General features: G+C 42.9%; 1 protein-coding gene across 2 annotated transcripts; it reads left to right on the top strand.

Annotated features, from left to right (window-relative positions):
- The first annotated feature begins 508 nt into the window (after positions 1–508).
- Positions 509–16,915, top strand: LOC148129266 (vomeronasal type-2 receptor 116-like). 2 transcript variants are annotated; one of them, XM_087946565.1, is made up of 5 exons: positions 509–705; positions 1,186–1,471; positions 14,300–14,527; positions 15,610–15,736; positions 15,817–16,915. In XM_087946565.1, the coding sequence occupies exons 2-5, from the start codon at positions 1,277–1,279 to the stop codon at positions 16,713–16,715; spliced, it is 1,449 nt and encodes a 482-aa protein (XP_087802691.1). In that variant the 5' UTR covers positions 509–705; positions 1,186–1,276; the 3' UTR covers positions 16,716–16,915. The 2 variants fall into 2 exon arrangements, with proteins under 2 accessions (XP_087802691.1, XP_087802690.1); XM_087946564.1 differs by lacking the exons at positions 509–705; positions 1,186–1,471 and adding an exon at positions 2,269–2,753.
- Positions 16,916–17,345: the final 430 nt, after the last annotated feature.

Raw genomic sequence — 17,345 nt, 5'->3', positions numbered from 1 at the left:
GAATAGAATAGAATAGAATAGAATAGAATAGAATAGAATAGAATAGAATAGAATAGAATTATAATAATGCCTTTACACATACATATATTTACATATCCATTTCACTTTATGGATCTAACAATTTTATTTTATTTTTGTCTTGTGGCTCATGCATTCCTGCCTCTGCAAGTCCTCACATGTTTTGAACTTGTTCATATATGTGACTATCTCACTATCATTATGGAATTATCCAATTCATATCCCCCAAATCCTATGGGACTCTATGAAAATAGGACCAACTAACACTCAATAATATTATTTATTGTCCCCATCTTATTCCAACTCATGGCTGGGAGCCCCAAAGCTCTGTCTGCTGATTTGTTACTATGTTGCATTCTATAATTTTTTCTTTGAAAAACATCTAGAGAAGGCTGATCTTTCTGATCTACTTCAAACATCTTGTTGCAGAGAGAGGCATTTGTACACAGAAAGAAGACACTCATGGAAGATGTTAGTATTCGTGAAATTACTGTTAATAGCACTGCCTGAAGTGGAGTGTAAGACTCCTACCCTTCAATGTGACTTTCAGGAGCCTCTTCCTATTCGGCACACCTATCATCAGCTTGGAGACATTAATATTGCTGGCATTATTTCTGCCTTCTTTGCATCTTCTAGTCCCATTACTTTCATTCAAGATCCTTCTCAGGCATTTCATGATGGACTTATGTAAGTACATCATTAATTTATTGTCAAGTTCTGAACCTTGTCGGTAAATCACATGAAGCTTGAAATATTTTCCACTAATGACAAAAACTCCAGAAAAGAATATCTAAAATAGGATGTCTATAATTTTATGTAAATTATATTTTACTTCAAATTTCCAAGTAAAGTTGAAATAGTTAAAATAGAGATCAAATCTCCATTTATAACAAATCACATATTAATATCTATTAATATACATATATGTATGCTTCTATTTATGAAGCTGTTACTGCAGTTAAGGAAGGGAAAACACATATTTCCCATGATAAGTTTTCTCTGATATTTCTGGAACCAAAAAGTAGCAATTTCCTTTTGCATATAATAGTAGAACATAGAAATAAGAATTATTAAACACATTCCACAAAATATGCTGTACTGAAGGATTGCAAGGCACATAATGTGAAACAAACCTTTCTTACTGTGTTGTTTTATTTTGCCTTACAGAATAGTTTTTCAGAATTACCAGCATATTCTGACCTTAGCTTTTTCTGTAAAAGAGATTAATGAAAACCTCCAGATTCTACCCAATGTCACAATGGGCTTCCACATTTTTAACAGCAATTTTAGTCCACGTTGGACTTACTTTGCCTCAATGTTGCTGCCTTTCACTCAGGGAAAATTCATCCCTAACTACAAATGTGGGATCTCAAAAATGTTGACTGCAGTCATCGGGGCATCTGACATCTCTCTTCACATGGCAACTCTATTGTGCATCTACAAAGTACCTCAGGTAAGATGTGCTGAAGATATACATTATCATCTATATTCCACAAACATCTATATGCTTCTCTTTGTAAAAAGGAGTGACCTTTCAGATTCCTAGATAATATTTTCTGTTTGATAGAATCATCACAGCAGCATGAACAATTGTAATTCTGAACAGGAAATGGGGATATCTGACACAGCAGAACATGCCCCAATTCCAGACACTGAACTATGGTTAAAATTTGAAATATTCACACTGAGACTACTTCAGAAAAATGTATTTACGGATACCACAAGGGTGACATCTTGTCGATATTTCCTAAAAAAAACCCAGCTGGTTGCATAATTGTAGTATATAAGGTCAAAGATACCGAAGGAATCAAATGAATGTATATGTTTTCAGAAGCTCACCTTGATGTTTGCAATTGCATATGTTTATTTATCTGTAGTTGACCTATGGATCTGCTCCAGTCATGGATAAAGAGACTCAAGCAGTTTTCTTCCAACAAATGTTTCCAAATGAATCCCACCAACGTAAGGGCCTCCTGAAGTTGCTGCTGTATTTTAGATGGACCTGGATTGGAATTCTTGTAGTAAAGGATGAAAAAGGAGAAAAATTCCTCCAGGAGGTGCTCCCCACATTTTCTGAGCATGGTATCTGCATTGAATTCATATCAGAGTTATCAAATGTGGCTTTTTACAGTGATTTTACTGATGCTATAGATGAAGGATTACATATATATCATGTTCTCATGAACAGCACAGCCAATGTGATAATCTTATATGGTGAAATTCTGTCCTTAGCACATCTGAGAACTTTCCTCCAGTTTTCAGAAGTGGAGGATATACCAAAGAAGAATAAGATCTGGCTTATAAATGCTCAGACAGATTACACATCAACTGCCATGCAAAAATCTTGGGATATCCATTTCCTACATGGTGCTTTATCCTTTGCAGTTCACACAAAGCAGATCCAAGACTTCCAAGTATTTATTCAAAACTTGAATCCAAACAACAACAACAACCAGAATGATCATTTTCGGAAAGATTTTTGGGAACAGGCATTCAATTGTTTCTTTCCAAACTCAAAAACTGAGACCTCTGAGAAGAAATGTACTGGACAGGAGAGGCTTCAGAATCTTCCCACATCTGTGTTTGAAACACTAATGAGTGGCCAGAGTTACAATATTTACAATGCAGTCTATGCTGTAGCACATGCTTTGCAATCTCTCTCTCTGTTCAAATCCAGAGTATCAACAAGGATGAAAGAAAGACGGAAACATTTTCACAATCAATTGTGGTGGCAGGTAAGTCTGTTAGCAGAGTAGTACAGAAACCAACATATCTGTAGTTGTGCATCATGTGTCCATAAACTCTAGCAAACAATATTCTCCAGGAATATTGATGCCTGAAAATCAAAAAGTGAGATGTAATAATGTATTCAGTAATAAAAATATTCATATGCTGATATTAAAATTGTAAAGGGCATTCTACAAAATTCCTTAGAATATACTTCCTGTCAAGCCCAAATCCAAAAATGACAGATGATAATTCTAAGATGGTTTCTTCTTGTTTTACACCTATAGATAAAACCTTGTCAATCTGAGCACTCTATTATCTGTATCTAAAATTTACTCAATGAATTATTAGGGAGGGGTTATCTTCCTCCTCTTTTTCTCAGACATAATATCCAAACTGAATTGTCCTTTACTTCTCTGAAATGCATCCTCTTTTTCCTTGGACTCCACTTCCTCACTACATTCCATTCTTTTTCTATAAATTTAGTCTATAAATAAATGGAAGGAGGTGATTTACTGCCTCCACATCATTTGCTGAAGCTGTGTTTTTGTTGTTATTGTTAGTATTGTTGTTGTTCTTGTATATGCACTTAGACTTATATATCACTTCACAGTGTTTTAAAGCCCTCTCTAAGCGGTTTATAGAGTCAGCATATTGTCTCCAATAATCTGGGTCCTCATTTTACCAACCTTGGGAGGATGGAAGGCTTGATCCAGTGAGCCAGAAGTCAGCAGAAGTAGTACTGCATTCCAACCACTGTGCCACCATGGCTGATGTTCCCTTTTTATGAGGCATAGGGTTCTGGCCTCTTCATAGACCATTTCTACACCCAGTTATTCACAACAACACATGCTTATTTTTGGAGCAAATGGATGGAGAAGAATGAGAGGGACCTTATATGCTTCCAAGAACATGGGTCTAAGAGGAGAAGGAGAGGGAGTGAAGGTCTTTTTAATATCTCAGTGCACTCAGTAAAAGAAGACCAAGGTGGGATAATATTTTGAGCCTACTTTTTGTGAGATATATGAACTCCCATGAGATGAAACAATAATAAATTTGAAATGATGGACATCTAAGCCATTAAATTAAGTATCCACTTAATGCTGGATTTCAAGTTCCAGCAGCTCCTGCAGATGTTGACTCTGACTCTGCTTTAATGCATCCAATAAAAGAAATGTCACTGCCCTACAGTCCTGAATTCCCACCACTTATCTCTGGGGTCGGCAACCTGTGGCTCTTTCAGCCCTCTGCTGCAGCTCCTGACACAATTCCTGTTGCCACCTCCATGGCCTGCCTGCTGCTCACGCAGCACCTTGTAAAGCACAGGGAAATTTAGTGTGCTTCACAATGGAGGAGATGGGGGTCCACTCCTCCTCCTGGAGCCTTTTACAAAGCAGAGCCACAATGTGATCCTGCCCCACTTGGCCCTGGTAACAGCAGCGGCAGCGGCTCGTTCTCACATCTTGGATGTCACTGACTTTTTATACCAAGCCAGCAGGCTGCTGGTGTTGTGATGCCCCACCTCCCCAATGGCCAGCTGATTTTCAGCTCTCTGCCAACCAGTTGATCATCAGCATGCTGCTCATTGATTCGTCGGTCTCCGAACATTAGATTCCCTCCACCCAGCACCAGTTCAGGGGTTCCTTCACCCTCAGGTATGGCAAAGCCATGCAGGGTTTGACATTGTTGCAGGTCAGACCAGTGGCTTGGGGTGGAGAGCAGGTCGTGTGTTTCCAGCACCAACAAAGCCCGGAAGTAGCTGCTCACCATTTCCTGCTGCAGTCGGTGTGACAGCGAGACCCAGATAGATATGAGGTGCTGCAGAACCAGAATCAGAGAGAGACACTGAGAGACAGAGTTAGACAGACAGAAAGAGATGGTGAGACATAGAGAGAGACAGAGAGAGAGAGAGAAAGAAAGAGAGAGAAAGCGAGAAAGAAAAAGAAAAAGAGAAAAACAAAGAGAGAGAGAGAAAGAAAAACAGAGAGAGTGACAGAGAAAGAGAGATAGAAAGACAGAGACAGTGACACTGAGAGAGAGAGAGAGAGAGAGAGAGAGAGATGGCAAAGCCATGCGGGTTTGCATTGTTGCAGGTCAGTGGCTTGGGGTGGAGAGCAGGTCATGTGTTTCCAGCACCAATAAAGCCCAGAAGTAGCTTCCTGCCATTTCCTGCTACAGTCTGTCTGACAGGAGATAGAGATGAGGTGCTGGAGAACCAGAATCAGAATAAGAGAGACTGAAGATAGACCAAGACAACACACTCAGGGCGGGGTGTGGCAAGAGGTGGCTGGGAGGAGAGAGGTCAGGCATTTTAACAACTGGTTCTCTGCCCTACTGACTGGCTGGTTAGACGTGACTGGGTGGGAGTGAGTACGTTGAGTGGGTTACTCCCACCTCATCATACCAGTTCTTCAATTATTGGCCCCCAGTGTTTTCTTTACTGTAGGAAATGGGTCCAAATGGTTCTTTGAGTGTTTAAGGTAGCAGACCCCTGGCTTAACCTCTTCTAGAGATTTTATTTCTGAGGTAGAATATAGTTTCCTAAAATTATTTTCTAAATTAATTTTAGACTTTACTTTCTAAAAGTAAATCTATTTTCCATTATGTTGTAAATTTAACTGGCAGACCTTGCTTTATTATGGTCATTGGAAGTTGGATTTCCATTGCTAAGTGATGCAGTTATAAATTGTGACATCCCTAGAACATGCGGTTTAGCAATAACAGTTCTGGAAGACCCCTGTAACCATTGTTAAGTGAGGATTGCATAGGTTTTAAAGCATGAACTTCATGTGATCACTACTTCCAATTTCCTTCTAGCTTTCCTATTGACTTTGCTTGTAGAAAGCCAGAAAGATATATTGTAAATCACAATCAAGTAACTGTAGGTTGCCATGACAGTCAGAAATCCAGGCCAATTATTAACTTCCAGGATTGTGATCATATGAGCACAGTAAGGAAGTCATAAGTACCACTTGTTCTGCACTGTTACAATTTCATATGGTTGCTGAACAAGCAGTCACTGAACAACGAACACCTGTACTTAAGGGTTGCTGTACTGCCCCAATTATTGTGTTGGTATTCAGTCACTAAGTCTTGTCTGAGTCTTGAAACCCCATGAACCATAGCATGCCAACCCCACCCCGCTGTAATCCATTGTCTTCCCGAATTTTCCCAAATTAATGTTCATTGTGCTGATGACACTATTTAGCATTCTCATTCTTTGAGAAGTGGGATTCAGTCAGTTCGCACAGGTTCAAGCAAACTCGTTGCTTTTGTACAGTTCGGAGAACTGGCAAATCGCACCTCTGCCTGGCCCCACCCCACCCTGCACCATCACTCCTCATCTCACCCCACCCAGCTTGGTTGGTGCCTAGAATCATGCCTGCAGCATCGCTACTGCTGTTTTCTGGTTCCCTCACTTGCCTCCACCACATGGTCTCTGTGGGTCAGACAGGTTGCCTGCCTTCACCATGGTATCCCACACGATGCCCATGGCCCAGCTAAGTTGCTCTTATCTCTGCCTGATGTGCCTGCAAGGCTGCAATCAATTCCAAAGTCCTGGCCCAGCCCCTTCCACGTGGCCTGCCTTCGCCCCAGCGTCCCACACAGTGCAGCTCCCTGCCAAGCCTTCTTTAACCATTCTCCACTACCAATCATGTGGCTCAGCTATCTGCCTGTGTGGTGAGCCTTCCTTCACCTCTTTACCAATGTGAACTGCCTGCAGCCTCTGCCTCTTTGTTCAGCCGAAACTGAGATGGCAGCCGTTGCCTCTTTGTTGGCACAAAATCATTTTGGTTCAGTCCAGCAAAGAGGCAGCAGCTGCAGACCCTTTACCTCGGCAAAGAGGCAGTGGCTGCAGGCTGTTTGTGCCAGAAAAGAGGCTGTAGTCTCCAGATCATTAGCACAGATACCAGAGTTGGAAAGGACCTCATAGGTCATCAAGTCCAACTCCCAGGCAGTGGCTGCAAGCTGTTAGAGCCAGCAAAGAGGCAGTGGCTTTAGGCTGTTTGTCACAAGGAAAGGTTCAGCAGCAGCCAAAGACAGGTGTCTCGGGTTGGAGTTGTGCCCAGCTGTACCAACAAAGGCCATAAGTAACTGCCCACCATTTCCTGCTGCAAAAATATTTTAGAAAACCCTGACTGTTCGCAGTGAGACCTAGAAAGAGAAAAGGCATTGGACAATCACTTGTGGCTGTTGCTGTACAAAGGTAAGTCTAAGGTTCCGGTCATCACCACCACTGCTTCAGCCTGTCACACTGCCACACCTTGCCATGAATAACATGGAGTTGGCCATGCCCACTCAGTCACATGACCCCACCCCCAGCCTTGCCCGATCGGTCATTAGAAAAAACCAATTGTTAAATTAGTTGAATCCCACCACAGCATTCTTTGCTATCCTCTTCTCCTTTTGCTTTCACTCTTTCACAACATCAGGGTGTTTTCCAATGAGTCCTCTCTTCTCATTAGGTTGCCAAAGTATTTGAGCTATGTGGGCATAAGCTGAAACATATTTGCAAGTCACTATATGTCAGTGTCTATTTCAATTACTTTTTTTTTTTTTGCTAAAAAACTAAAAAAATAAATGTTTTCCCTGTTGCTAAAAGTTTACAGGAGTTCTTTGTTCCCTTGAAAAATTCATCACTATCTTTCCTGTTTTAAGTGTCTTCCTCTTTTTCAGTGGTTTTTTATTTTTTTCTCTTAGATCATTAAGAATTTAAAAATTTCTAAAGAATTAAAGTAAGTAAACTATATTTTTCAAATGTTTAGTTGAAAAAAGAAATTGAAAAAGATATAAAAATTGAAAAAAGAATTTAAAATTAAACATGATATTTAAGGATAAAAAAATATTAAAATTTTAACAAAGAATTTAAAAATTGAAAAAAAAAAATAAAAAAAATTGAACAGGATTTTTTTCTTTTAAAAAAGGGAACCATTTCACTTTCTACCATTAGAGTGGTATCATCTGCATATCTCAGGTTGTTGATATTGTTAAGTCTGGAAGAATGGGTCCAAGAACGGAGACGAGACTCAGATAGCAACAACAGCTCTTTATTAGTGACTTCAGATCTGAGAGAAATATCCTAGCCGCAGCGGCCCCTTTTATAGAGCTGGCTGTGGCTAAGCGGCCAATGACATCGATTTGAGCTTGCCGCGCTTGGTTTGCCCAATCGCGGCAGCCTGTTAACTGGCCAATCGGATCAGTCTGGAGCGACCAATCACGACCCGCTGTTAGCGGACCAATCTGAATGCAGGCTTTCAAGCCTGCTAGTCCGGAACACCCCTCCCCTCTAGGTTCTGTCTAAAGGGTGGGGTTATGTAGTCTCACAGGTAGGCGGGTCTTCGCACCTGTCTACCTGATTTGCGCAGTTCAAAATGTCTGTGTTCGGTCTCGGGTTCCGACGGGCTGCTCGCTGGAATTGCCTGGAACGGTGAGCCAGTTCCATAGTTGTGACATCCTTCTGGTGACCTCGGGATGATTGAATCGCCTCCTTCGTCGCTACCGCTTGGGCTCCCAGGGCTTGCTGAACCTGCTTGGCTGCTGCTTCTAGGTGAAACGCCCGATTGCCAAGGCTCTACTTCAGCTGGTGAGTATTGTAGGCTTTGATGTGGTGATCGTGGGGTTTGTTCTTCTCGGCCAGATGTTGGTTCTATTCCAGAACCCGTGGTTTCCCCTCCCCCTCTGGTTTCGTGGTAGGGGTCACTGATGGGAGATGTGGTCAGCGTGGACCGTAACTGGTCAATGTGGCGTTTCCACAATCTCCCATCTGCGGTTTCTAGGCGGTAGGAGCGGGGGCCTGTAATCTGTGTTATTTTGGCAGGGATCCATAATGGTTCTCCTGAATTTTTTTTTGCAAATCCTACCTTAAAGGCACGGTGTTTACTGCTGGAGCCCAGGGGCTTTTCCGGGGTATACGCAGGGTGTAGGCGGTCTAGGGGCGATCTGAGTTTTCAAAGTCATCAGAAGTTCAGTTGGTCGTACTGTTTGGTGTAATGTGCTGGAGAAGGAGCATCCTGGTGACTTTATCATGGATGTTGCCTTGTTCCATTTTTTGTAGAGTTCTTTTTGTGAACTGAACCATTCGTTCAGCTCTACCATTCGCTGCCGAGTGAGCCGGTGATGTCAATGCGTGTCGTATGCCACGGTCTGCTAAGTATTGTTTGAAGGCCAAAGCGGTAAATTGAGGGCCATTGTCAGATACCAGGACATCTGGTAGGCCGTGCATTGCAAAAAGTCTGTTCAATTTCTTGATGACTGCATCTGTGGTGGTAGTCTTCATTTTGTTAACCTCGAGCCAGTTAGAGTATGCATCTACTGTTATTAGGAAGGTATGCCCTTTTGTAGGTCCCGCGAAATCGATATGGATGTGCAACCAGGGCCCTCTGGGCATTTCCCATTTGGCTGGTGGAGCTTTTGTTGGGGCCGAGCGTGTCTCTTGGCATCTGCTACAGGTGGCGACCCAGGTTTCAATTTGTTTGTCCATACCTGGCCACCAGGCGTAGCTCCTTGCCAGCGCTTTCATACGTACGATGCCCGGGTGCCCATCGTGCAGTAATCGTACAACTTTTTTTTGTAGTTTTGCTGGTATGACCACTCGGTCTCCCCACAATATGCACCCTTTTTGTGAGAAGAGTTCTGTTGTCTGTTCTTGAAGGGTTTAAAGGTTTCGTTGGGTTCGATTTCTGGCCATCCCCTCTCCACCCAGCCAAGAACTCGTGCCAAGCATAAGTCTTTTTTGGTTTCTAATGCGATGTCTTGTGCTGTTAGTGGAGGTGAGGGAATTGTCTCAATTTGTAGTATTGGTAGTGTGGGAGCCGGGTCATCTTGCAGTTCCGGTAGTGGAGAGCGGCTCAAAGCGTTTGTGTGGGGGATGGTTTTCCCCGGGCGATGTCTCAATTGATAGTCGTAGGCAGCTAGGAACTCCGACCATCGTGTCATTCTAGGGGATAGAATATGTGGAGTAGGTTTGTCGCCCGCCAGGATGCCCAGTAATGGTTTATGATCTGTGATGATGGAAAATGATCTCCCATACACATACTCATGGAACCTTTTGATTGCAGATACAATGGCGAGGGCTTCCTTGTCTAGGTGACTATAGTTCCTTTCCGTTTTTGACAAAGTTCTTGAAAAAAATGCAATAGGCGCCTCTGTACCATTAGGTAGGACGTGGCTCAGGATGGCTCCTACCCCAAAAGATGAGGCGTCGCAAGTCACAGTTAATGGAAGTGTTTCATTATATTGGATGAGCACTGCATCCGAAGTTAAAAGGTCCTTTACTTGTTGAAAGGCATGTTCCTCCCATCGTCCCCAAATCCAGGAAGCCTTTTTATCGAGGAGTCTATGAAGGGGTTCAGCGACGGTCGCCTTCTGGGGTAGGAAAATGTTATAAAAGTTAATGAGTCCCAGGAAGGCTTGAAGGTCTGTTTTGTTTTTTGGTCTCGGGGCATTTTTGATGGCTGCCAATTTCTTTTCTGTAGGGTGAATTCCTTGTTTGTCAAGGAGGTAACCAAGAAATTCAACCCTTTCAGTGCATAACTGGCACTATTCCTTTTTTACCTTGAGGCCAGCGTCCTGGAACTTTTGTAGGAGTGTTCTTAGCCATTTCTCTAACTGACTCCTTGTTGGGGCGGCTATTAACACGTCGTCGAAGTAGGGCATGACCCCTTTAATGCCCTGCAACAACCTCTCCATCAGACTTTGGAAGATGCCTGGTGCTACGCTTACTCCAAACTGGAGCCTGTTACATTTGAACGTGCCTCTGTGTGTAACTATGGTTTGGGCTTCGGCGGTTTCAGCATCTACTGGCAACTGTTGATAAGCTTGGGCCAGGTTAAGCTTTGCGAATATTCTGCCACCACCAAGTGAGTGTAGGAGATGCTGGACCACTGGTACCGGATAGGTGCTCTGCTGTAACGCGTGGTTGAGGGTGGCCTTGTAATCCCCACAGATTCTCAAAGACCCGTCAGGTTTTATGGGAGTTACAATTGGGGTCTCCCATCGGGTGTGATCAATCGGTTCTAACACGCCTTGTGCAATTAGTTTGTCCAGTTGCTCGTCAATTTTGGGTTTGAGAGCAAAAGGGACTCGGCGTGGTTTTAGGCGAATGGGCGCAATGTCAGGGTGGAGGTTAAAGGAGATAGGGGACCCCTTGTACTTGCCTAGATTTTCACTGAAGACTTCTTGGAAGTCCTGGATGAGGGCCGCTTCCCAGTCTTCGTCTTCAGTATGGTTGATGCCTGCCATTCCGATTCCTAATGGCGCGAACCACTGTAGACCCAGTAGGCTGGGTCGGTCTCTATCAACGATGGTGAGTGGTAGTATTGCAGAGTGGTCCTTGAAGGAGACCTGGAAATGACTGGTGCCAGCGACCGGAATCCGGTTGCCCTGGTAGTCCTTTAATATGAGTCTCTGGTTGCTGAGGTCTCGGCGGTGGAAGTTTGGAATCAGCTGCTTTAGGGTTTTCCAGGAGACCATGGATAGGGAAGACCCGGAGTCCACTTCCATGATGCACGGTTGATTTTCGATGGTGACCTCTACAAGGATTTTTTTGGTGTCCAAGGATGAAGCGTGGCCGATGGTGATAGTCTGATGTGCTTCTTCCCATCTGGGTGTGCCAGTAAACTTCTGGGGTCTGTTGTACTGGTTCCACTGGTTGTTTGGGCAGTCCCGATTTGTGCTGGGGGTGCCATCAGTTTTTCTGGGACTGTTTTCTCTCCGTCTGGGGCTGGAACCTCTTTTGTTCCAGCATACTTTAGCAATATGCCCTCGTTTTTCACAAAAACGACAGATGGCGTCTAGGAATTTGCATTCGGATCGTGGGAGGTTCCCACTACACCCGGCGCATTGGAAGTTCGATTTACGACCCCGCCGGTCTCATTGCTCGCGTTCTGACCGGAGTCTGTGGACTTCTTCCTCTTCACTATCTGATGAAGATTCGATGTCTTCATGATGGGTGGCTGACGTGCATTTCTCTGATGGCGTTGCCGTATCGCTGGTGGGTTGGCGGCTGGCCCCATTTGCCCGGCGCATTCGTGCTGCTGATTTATGGGTGGCTTCAGCTGCAGTGGCATCGGCTATGGAATCTGCGAGGGAGATGTCTCCCTTGGCCATGATCTTGCTTTGGACTGTTGGATCTCTTAGGCCAAGGTCGACTCGATCCCGCATGGCTTCTTCTAGATTAGCGAAGCCACACAACCCACCTAAATTCCTTAGGTCAGCCACAAAATCCCCGATGCTCTCACCTTCTCGTTGATCCCTTTGGTAAAATTCGTGTCTGCGGATGAGAGTCGGTACTGCTGGGACGTAATGGTTGCGAAGGATGGGAGCAAGGGTATCCCAGTCCATTGATTTGACTTCAGCTGGTTTTGCAAGTGCTTTGGCCATCTTAAAGATGGCGGGCCCACAATGCGTCAGGAAAACTGCTCGTTTTTTGCTGGGAGTGGCATCCTTCAGATTGTTGGACTCTAGTAACATTTGAAACCTGTCCACATATGAGTCCCAGTCCTCACTGGCTGGATTGAATGGGGCGGGTGGTATAGCGCTGCTGGCCATTCTGCCGACGTCTGCGCGCTGTCAGCCACATGCTCTGTCAATCTTCTGCGAGTGCTCAGTCAGCTCTGCTGTCTCCGTATCCCACACTCGTCGCCAGTGTTAAGTCTGGAAGGATGGGTCCAAGAATGGAGACAAGACTCAGATAGCAACAACAGCTCTTTATTAGTGACTTCAGATCTGAGCGAAACATCCTAGCCGCAGCGGCCCCTTTTATAGAGCCGGCTGCGGCTAAGCGGCCAATGACATCGATTTGAGCTTGCCGCGCTTGGTTTGCCCAATCGTGGCAGCCTGTTAACTAGCCAATCAGATCAGTCTGGAGCAACCAATCACGACCCGCTGTTAGCAGACCAATCTGAATGCAGGCTTTCAAGCCTGCTAGTCCGGAACAGATATTTCTACCAGCAATCCTAATTCTGTCTTGTGATTCATCCAGCCTCGCATTTCACAAGATGTGCTTTGGTATTCAGAAGGTTCTGACCAGTTGTGGAGAACCGGTAGCAGAAATCTTGGGTAGTTCAGAGAACAGGCAAATACCACCTCTGACTGGAGATTTTACAGTATCCTTTCCCTGACACGTGCACCAAGCCATGCCCACAGAACCAGTAGTAAAATAATTTGAATCCCACCACTGATAGCCTATTACCCAAATTTGAATCAATCAGTTGTCCCATGTCCAGTTCTAACTGTTGATTTTTGGCTGACATGAAGATGTCAGACCTGCCCAGAGCAGGGATACACTTTTATTGACAAGGTTTTTCTGGTCATGAGCCACTTTGTTGCTGAAATGCAGCTTCAAATAGCAGCTAATTGACTCAGGCAGCCCCAGTGAGTGTAGCAGAGCAGCATGGAAATCACCTGGGCAGCCTAGACTGGGGGGAAGTTGCTTATTTAGGGAAAGCATAGCACAATGGGTGGGTGGGTGGAGCTAGGAATTCACCCGAACCTCGCTGACCATCCAGCAGCCGACCACTGGACCTGGCCCAAAATCATCCCTTAAGAAAGAAGGGCCCTTGACTCCATTTGGTTAAAGCAATGAGTTATTTTACTAAAGGTGTTGATTGTAGCAATGTCAAGCCAACTCTGAATTCACCCACATTTGCCAGGTACAAAAAAGGTTCACCCACAATTACACACAGAGAGACACACACATTTCCAGTGAAACAAAGCTCGCCAGCATGTTTTGAGAACATTTAAAATTTTGGGGATAATCCGCATATTACTCAGGTTGCTTGGCCTTGGGATGCTGGTACAAGCAGGATCTGACAGGTCTTTCTCACTTGTTGTTTCCCCCTCCTGATTTCCCATCACATACACACAAACACACACACACACACACACACACACAGTTTTCATCTTCCACCTCCCCTTTCTGGCCTTTGATGGCAGGAAACAGGCGAGGTGCCAAGCAGAATCAGGAAGAGCTGAAATGAGCCTTCTCAGGTGACAGGTATGGAGTTTGGGTACTCCCTGTTCTTTAAGAACTTGCCACAGATTGTTGTGATCCACATAATCAAAGATTTTAGCATGGTGAATGAAACAGAAGTAGATAGTTTTCTGGGAACTCTCTTGCTTTCTCATAATCCAGCAAATGCAGGAAATATGATCGCACTTCCTCTGCCTTTTCAAAAAAATCATTTCTACTTCTTATTTCTCGGTTCACACACTGCTGAACCCTAGCTTGTTGCATTTTAAAATATAACCTTGCTAGTGTGTGAAATGGGTACTTATGGTATATGGTAGTTTTATACATCCTAGTATTTATTATATATTTATTAGAAGTGATCTGGCTTAAGTAGCTTTCGCAATTAAACTACAGAGCTTTTTTTTTGCTGACTCTTTATTTTGCAATTCTATGTTAATTTTATTTCAAAAATCTGGCCTACAACTAAAATAAAAAAGTGTTTATATTTTCTTTGTTTACAAAAACATTCACATGTATGTTTTTAAACATACAATTATGAATTATTTCTCACCCTTTGTTCATCTTTGATTGCCTCTGTTTCAGGTTCATCCTTTTTTGAGAAGAGTGAGTTTCAACAACAGTGTTGGTGAAAAGATCTCCTTTGATAAAAATGGAGAATTCATTGGTGGTTTTGATATTATCAACTGGATCACATTCCCGAATCAATCTTTTGCTAGGGTCAAAGTTGGAGTGATAGATCCCACAGCTCCAGCAGAGAAGTTCTTCAATATTTCTGTAGATTCCATCACATGGCCATTAGGCTTTAATAGGGTTAGTTTTTTTTAAAAACTAGATTTGTCTGTCTTCATTTAACTATCTGTATTGATGAAAGTCTCAGAGCATCATTTCTGACTAACCTAGGCACAAATATCTTGGAGAAGGAAAGGTATCAGTAAGATGTTTTTTTTTTTTTTTTACTTTTCTAGCAATTGCTATTGAATGTTTTATCCTTTCCTGGTTCCCTGTTAATTATGGACAATGGTTTTCATGTTTTTGAAGTAAAAGCTGCTAGATTTCATCAGTCTGTTGACTTCAAAATTCAGAAGTTGTGAAAACCAACTTTAACTAACCAGCACAGAAATGGTCTTTGAAGAGTGGTGATCATGATTATCAATGGCCATAAATACAATTATTGTTGATATTTAATTAATTATAATTTCAGAGCAATTACTTCTAAAATTATGATATAACATTACTTTCTTTTTAATCTGTTGATTCCATGTAACCGTCATGCCCCTGGTGGGGACTGACTCTAAGGAAGAGGCGGAACAGCCAATAGGGAGTGGAAGTGTGGCTCCAGAAATGGTGGAGGAGGCTGGGGAAGGGCAGAAGCCGGCTGAGCAATCAGAGGAGGATCCAGGCCCATCCCCTATCCATCCTAGGGCATGCAGGGAGGAAAGGATAAGGGAAAGACATGGTCTACTCTGGAGAAGAGGGCAATGATCCTCCTCATGGGTTGCAGCTGTGAGCTCTGTATAAGAGTTTGGAACTGCATTTTCACAGACACTGGAGTCAAATTAGTGCTTTCATTGGATGAGGTTTACCTTTGTTGGCATTCTTCCAATGGACTCTCCCTGGTTATCTTCCTGGAACGTGTGATTAATTATCTTGGTTTGTCTTGGAACTCTCGGTCAATGAGATTTGTTTTTGGTTTCCTTTTGCTTCATTATCTACTTTCTGAATTTAAACTGTGACTAATAAAACAGCACAGTTAAGTTGAAGGCATTACAAGACCTTGATTCATGTTTGAGTTTTTTTGTTATTTTTTCAGGCACTACGGGTCATCACGTAAACTCTCCAAGCTCTTCCTTTCCTCTCTGTATCTTAAAATACTCTTCTTCATTCATTGATAGGCATTACCTGTATCTTTGTGTAATGATCCTTGTAAGACAGGACACAGCAAGGCCAAGAAAGAAGGACAGTTGTTTTGTTGCTATGATTGTCGTCTATGTCCAGAGGGAAAAATATCAAAGGAGAAGGGTAGGAAATTTTCAAATACAACCCTATGTATATAGACTGTCTACAATCAACTGTATCAATTGCACTGTGTTCTTTTTCAGACAAGGATGAGTGCTCTCCATGTCCTGAAGATCAATATCCAAATCCTGCCAAAAATATGTGCATTCCAAAGCGGATCACTTTTTTGTCCTATGAAGAACCCTTGGGGATCAGTCTGACTGTTCTTTCTTTTTGCTTTTCTTTAATGACAACTTTGGTAATCACAATCTTCATCAAACACAAAGACACTCCTATCGTCAAAGCCAACAACCGGAATCTCACTTATACACTGCTAATTTCTCTTCTCCTCTCTTTCCTTTGTGTCTTTCTATTTGTTGGGAGGCCCAATATGTTTGTTTGTCTCTTTCGACAACCAGCTTTTGGTCTCATCTTTTCTGTGGCAATTTCTTGTGTATTGGCCAAAACCTTTGTTGTGGTTCTAGCATTTATGGCCACCAAACCTGGTTCTAGGCTGAGGAAATGGGTGGGGGGAAGGATGGTCAGTTTCATTCTACTATCCTGTTCTCTTGTTCAATTAAGTCTTTGTGCTGTGTGGCTTATAACATCCCCACCGTTTCCAGATTTTGATGTGCTTTCAGTGTCTGAAGAAATCATCCTGGAGTGCAATGAAGACTCAGTCATGTTCTACTGTGTTTTGGGCTTTATGGGTTTTCTTGCTCTGATTAGCTTTTCTGCTGCTTTTCTAGCTAGGAATTTACCTGACAGTTTCAATGAAGCCAAATTCATCACCTTCAGCATGTTGGTCTTCTGCAGTGTTTGGCTGTGCTTTATTCCAACCTATCTAAGCACAAGGGGAAAATATACATTGGCAGTGGAGATCTTCTCCATGATCTCCTCCAGTGCTGGCTTATTAATGTGTATCTTTCTTCCCAAGTGTTTTATCATTGTGATGAGACCTGAACTGAACAATAAACATCAACTCATAAAGAGAAAGTTTTAAGAAATCTTTACGTTTGTCTGATATTGTTTATATGTACATGTTGGAGAACTTCCCCACTTTGACATTTAAGTCGGAGAACAATGTACAGAGGCAGTGATGTTCTTTGTTTCCCTGTCCCCTGAGATTTGGATAGCTTGGAAGTGTTTTTTTTCCTTCTGGAAGGCAATTATAACTGGGGTCTATAAAAATATAAATTACAGCACAAAATGATGTATTTGTTGAAATAATTCCCTGTTAGGAGAATGAGCACATACAGGGAGACGTAGTGAGAGTGGTGAAGAACAACACACAAAAAGCACACAGATACATTGTACAGTAAATGTAGGATTTTACTTCCAATAAACGTTTAAGCAAAGTTCCAGATAAGCAGTTCAAGTCACTCACAGGTAATTCCGTCAGTGTCCAGTCCAGGGATAATCCAGATATCAAAGTCCAGTATCAAAAAACAGTTCAGTAACAGACTTACATCAATGATCAGTAACAGTCATTAGAAGGAATGGCAATACTCTCCAACAGAAGGAAACAGAGATTCACTGAGGCACTCCAAACAACCCAGGTTTCTGGCGCAATCTTATGGCCATTTTCAGAACGACACCCAATTACAGTTTTAGCATGCTCTTAAAGAAAATT

This window comes from Notechis scutatus, chromosome Z (assembly GCF_049901735.1).
Source record: "Notechis scutatus isolate UNSWTSFEM ecotype Mainland chromosome Z, rNotScu1.2, whole genome shotgun sequence".
Lineage (NCBI taxonomy): Eukaryota > Metazoa > Chordata > Lepidosauria > Squamata > Elapidae > Notechis > Notechis scutatus.
This window is presented reverse-complemented; position numbering and strand designations above follow the sequence as displayed.

Coding starts and splice junctions, on each gene's coding strand:
- LOC148129266 (XM_087946564.1), top strand. CDS start 2,352: ATGCAAAAATCTTGGGATATCCATTTCCTACATGGTGCTTTATCCTTT. Junction 2,754..14,299: donor ACAATCAATTGTGGTGGCAG/GTAAGTCTGTTA, acceptor CCTCTGTTTCAG/GTTCATCCTTTTTTGAGAAG. Junction 15,737..15,816: donor AAAAATATCAAAGGAGAAGG/GTAGGAAATTTT, acceptor GTTCTTTTTCAG/ACAAGGATGAGTGCTCTCCA.